Below are 3,661 nucleotides of genomic sequence, written 5' to 3'. Positions count from 1 at the left end.
ATTCCCTCGACCTTCTCTTTTAAAGCAGCCAATTTGTCCTTCTACTGATCTGGAACTTCAATTGATTGCTCCTTCTGCCCTGGAACCTGTCGGCTTGTTTCCTTTAAATTTGTTCAAGGATATGTCAGCTTGTCTCACCTTCAACTCCTTCGGGCAAAGGTACATCTCGATTTGCTCTCCTTCTCGGGTGGCACTCATCGTTAGAGTGTTGTGGACTCCTTCTAGAGTTCATGTCGATAAATTTTAGATCTCTAATCGTTCCTACAAACGGAGCCAATTGTTTATGCATAAATTTGGCCTCTTGGGATTCAGCCAAATTCACACCAATCTTCTAGAAAAAGGGACCGACGAGATCTGCAAAACATAATAGAACTAAGACTAGTGTTGCTTTTGCCACAAGGGCTTTGATGCTTAAGTTAGAATAAGAGTAGTTGAATATAGAGAGTAGGATAATTAGATTTACCTCTAGGGTTATGGGAGTTCTCGATCGTTGGCCGAGAATTGCTCAACACCAAACAGGGGTCGGCGCCGAGCCCAGGTCGGCCCAGTCGATCTGGGCTTACCGGCCTTTGCTTGGTCGACGTGTACAATTAGGCCTTTTTACATTCGGTCCAGAGTCGATCTCTTGTTGTTTCACCGAATCTCATTTGTTCAGCCCATAACACTATATGATTTGTAAAATTTGTAAAAGCATCATTGATTATAATATAAGACAAAATCATAAATCTTCGAATTAACTATTAAAAATAAATTAATAATTTTTTTTATATTCAACTTTTCCTATTCTGAGTTTTCGCATTCATGTCATTTATCAATTTAATCATTTATGAATACTTTTAAGTCAAAGTTTCAATGTATTTTTTTCAAATTAACTATATGTATAATTTATATAATTCTTCATCTCATTATTAATTATCACTCTTGTGACCATCTGTGTTTTGCCTCTTTAGGTACCTCTTCAACTAGCTTATAACTTCTGCATTTTGTGTTTTGCTTTCTATTTCATACCGATTTTTCTTGGAAAATTTGGATGAGTAGGCATTTTAAAAATTGAGTATTGATTTCTAATCACCTTTTAGAAAACAGGTTTTCTAGACATTCTTGAATACCAAATTACTTTTCTACCCCTCTCCTCTCTCTTACTCCCTCTCTTTCCTTTATCTCCCTCTCTCCTCCTTCCCCTCCTCCCTCTCTTACTCCTCTCTCCTCAATCTCCCTCCTTCCCCGAAAATTTTCTTTTCTCTTCCCCTTTTTCATCTTCTCCCCTCCCTCTCTTTTATGATTTTTTATCCTTATTTCTCTTCTCTCTTCCATTTATTTTTTACCCTAATTTTTTGCTATTCTTCCTCTCCCCTTCTCCCTCTTGATTTTTTTAATTTCTTCAGCTTCCTCTTTGTGACTCCATTATTGGACCTCAAAATTAAAACAAGACAAAAACCTATCGCTCTCGCTCTCGATTTCACTCTCGATCTCGCTCTAGATCTCTTGGTCGGCTTGTCCACACTGGAATTCGACAATGGTACTGATGGCAGCAAGCTTCTGCAGCAGTCGATCTTGGTGGAACGTGTGATGAAGGCGTAGATGAAGGACATAGATCACGATGGGTAGAGAGGGTGGAGAATATGGAAGGATAGAGAGAAAGGGGGCGTGGGTAGAAGAAGAAGAAAGAGAAAGAGGAGAGAGAGAGAAGGGGCGTGGGTAGAAGAGAAGAAAGTTTTTGGGAAGAGAAATAATAATGAAACAGAGAGAGAAGGGAAAGGAAGAGAGAATGAGTAAGAGAGAGGGGAGGGGTAGGAAAGTAATTTGGAAGGAAAAAATGTCTACAAAACATAGTTTTTTAAAGAGTGACTAGAAATCAATACTCTAAAGTGCCTATTCATTCCAATTTCTCATTTTTCTTTTTACTTTGTTTTCTTATCTTGTTGTTGATCTTTCTCTAAATTCTTATGAGTATTTTCTTACTCGTTCAAATGAAAGTTCTAAGAAATAAATGCAATATATGATTTATTTAATGACAAGAAGGAGCGCCTCCTACTTACTCCATTATATAATTCATTTATATTAGTTCATTTAATAAATAAATATCTACTAAAATAAACCCCACGACAAAAATGTCGATACATTATTTTCCTTAATAAAATGATTAATGTCAACACCTAATGCTACCTTCTACCCTCTACCACCATAATAATAATAAATAAATATAATTCATCAAATTTAATAATAGAATTCATCTCTAGAGCTCTATATAAAAATGGAAGGGATATTGTGCATTATTATGTGTTATTTTGTAAAAGCAATCTAAGAGTGTTTTGAAATCATGTCTCTAGTTGGAAAGTTAGTGAGCGAATTTGAGATCAATGCTCCTGCAGAAAAATATTACAAAATGTTCAAAGATCAATGTTTCCATATCCCCAATATCACCTCAAATCACATCAAACAAGTTGAAGTTCATGAAGGCGATTGGGACAGCCATTGCCATGGCTCTATCAAGATTTGGAATTACGTTATGGGTACGAAGACGATTTATTTTTCATTTTGGTTTGTTTCACAAATGACCTTTTCAATGATATTTATCTTCGTGTTTTATATGTGATTTGTTAAGATGGCAAGGTTGAGTCTTTCAAAGAGCGAGTGGAATTTGATGACGAGAAACTAGCAGTAACTCTGACCGGATTGGAAGGAGATGTATTCGAGCGTTACAAAGCCTTCAAGGGAACATATCAAGTTGTGCCAAAGGGGGCAAGTCATAGCTTGGCAATTCATACATTGGAATATGAAAAACTCGATGATAGCACTCCGTATCCTTACAAGTATCTTGATCTCATGAATTGCCTCACTAAGGACATCGAATCTCACCTTAAATGATAAGCTTTTGTATCTCAATATAAGCTTCATCGATCACTCTCTCATATGTGTTGAGTTTCTGTATCTTTATTTGTTCTCTTGTACTCCTTTAAACTTTTTATCAAATATGTGTGAAAAGTAAATAAGGGTAAACTGATGAAGCTTGATCGTTATGTTTTCATAAATATATTATATGTTTTATTGGGATATGACTTAATAGAGTGTGACTACTTTCTCTAAAGTTTGATATAGTTTCTATTTTGTTGCTTTCTAAAGAAAATTAGAATTAAAATATGGCGCATATTGTGTGTCATCTTTAGTTTACAAAATGTAAATAAATAAAATAAATAAATAAAAATAAACTTAACACCTATGATAAACAAATAACAAACTATTCCTCATTGCAAATACTTCGCATTTCCTTCATCATGTAAAGTGTGTTTTTTCAAGCCATTGAATTTTAAAACGATTAATTAATGGTCAAATTTATCCCAAATTTGCCATGTTCTAAAATGTTTGAAATTCTTGTCACAATTTTCTTGTAGTTTAGTTTTTTCTTAATGTTTTTTTTTTTCAACATTGAGAATGGAAGATTTAATACATAATTCTAAAATGTATCACCATTTTAATTTTTTTCAAATAAATTATAAGTTAAAAACGTTTGGTCCTTAACTTTTATTGAAGTAATGACTTCGTCATCACAATTTAAAATTAATTATAATTTAGTCACAATTTAAAATGAATGATGTTTTAGTCTTAATAAAAAATCTTATCTATGTGTACAAATTCTTCAGGGAAAGTAGCCACAACTATC

General features: G+C 34.0%; 1 protein-coding gene across 1 annotated transcript; it reads left to right on the top strand.

The window, feature by feature from the left end:
- Positions 1–2,275: 2,275 nt before the first annotated feature.
- Positions 2,276–3,056, top strand: LOC111022316 (MLP-like protein 328). Its single transcript, XM_022299490.1, has 2 exons — positions 2,276–2,513; positions 2,606–3,056. Exons 1-2 carry the CDS (start codon positions 2,321–2,323, stop codon positions 2,866–2,868), a joined length of 456 nt encoding a protein of 151 aa, XP_022155182.1. The 5' UTR covers positions 2,276–2,320; the 3' UTR covers positions 2,869–3,056.
- The last annotated feature ends 605 nt before the right edge of the window (positions 3,057–3,661 follow it).

The sequence above is a fragment of the Momordica charantia genome, assembly GCF_013281855.1.
Source record: "Momordica charantia cultivar OHB3-1 chromosome 9 unlocalized genomic scaffold, Mcharantia_2.0 BLBB01000009.1, whole genome shotgun sequence".
NCBI lineage: Eukaryota > Viridiplantae > Streptophyta > Magnoliopsida > Cucurbitales > Cucurbitaceae > Momordica > Momordica charantia.
This window is presented reverse-complemented; position numbering and strand designations above follow the sequence as displayed.

Coding starts and splice junctions, on each gene's coding strand:
- LOC111022316 (XM_022299490.1), top strand. CDS start 2,321: ATGTCTCTAGTTGGAAAGTTAGTGAGCGAATTTGAGATCAATGCTCCT. Junction 2,514..2,605: donor GATTTGGAATTACGTTATGG/GTACGAAGACGA, acceptor TGATTTGTTAAG/ATGGCAAGGTTGAGTCTTTC.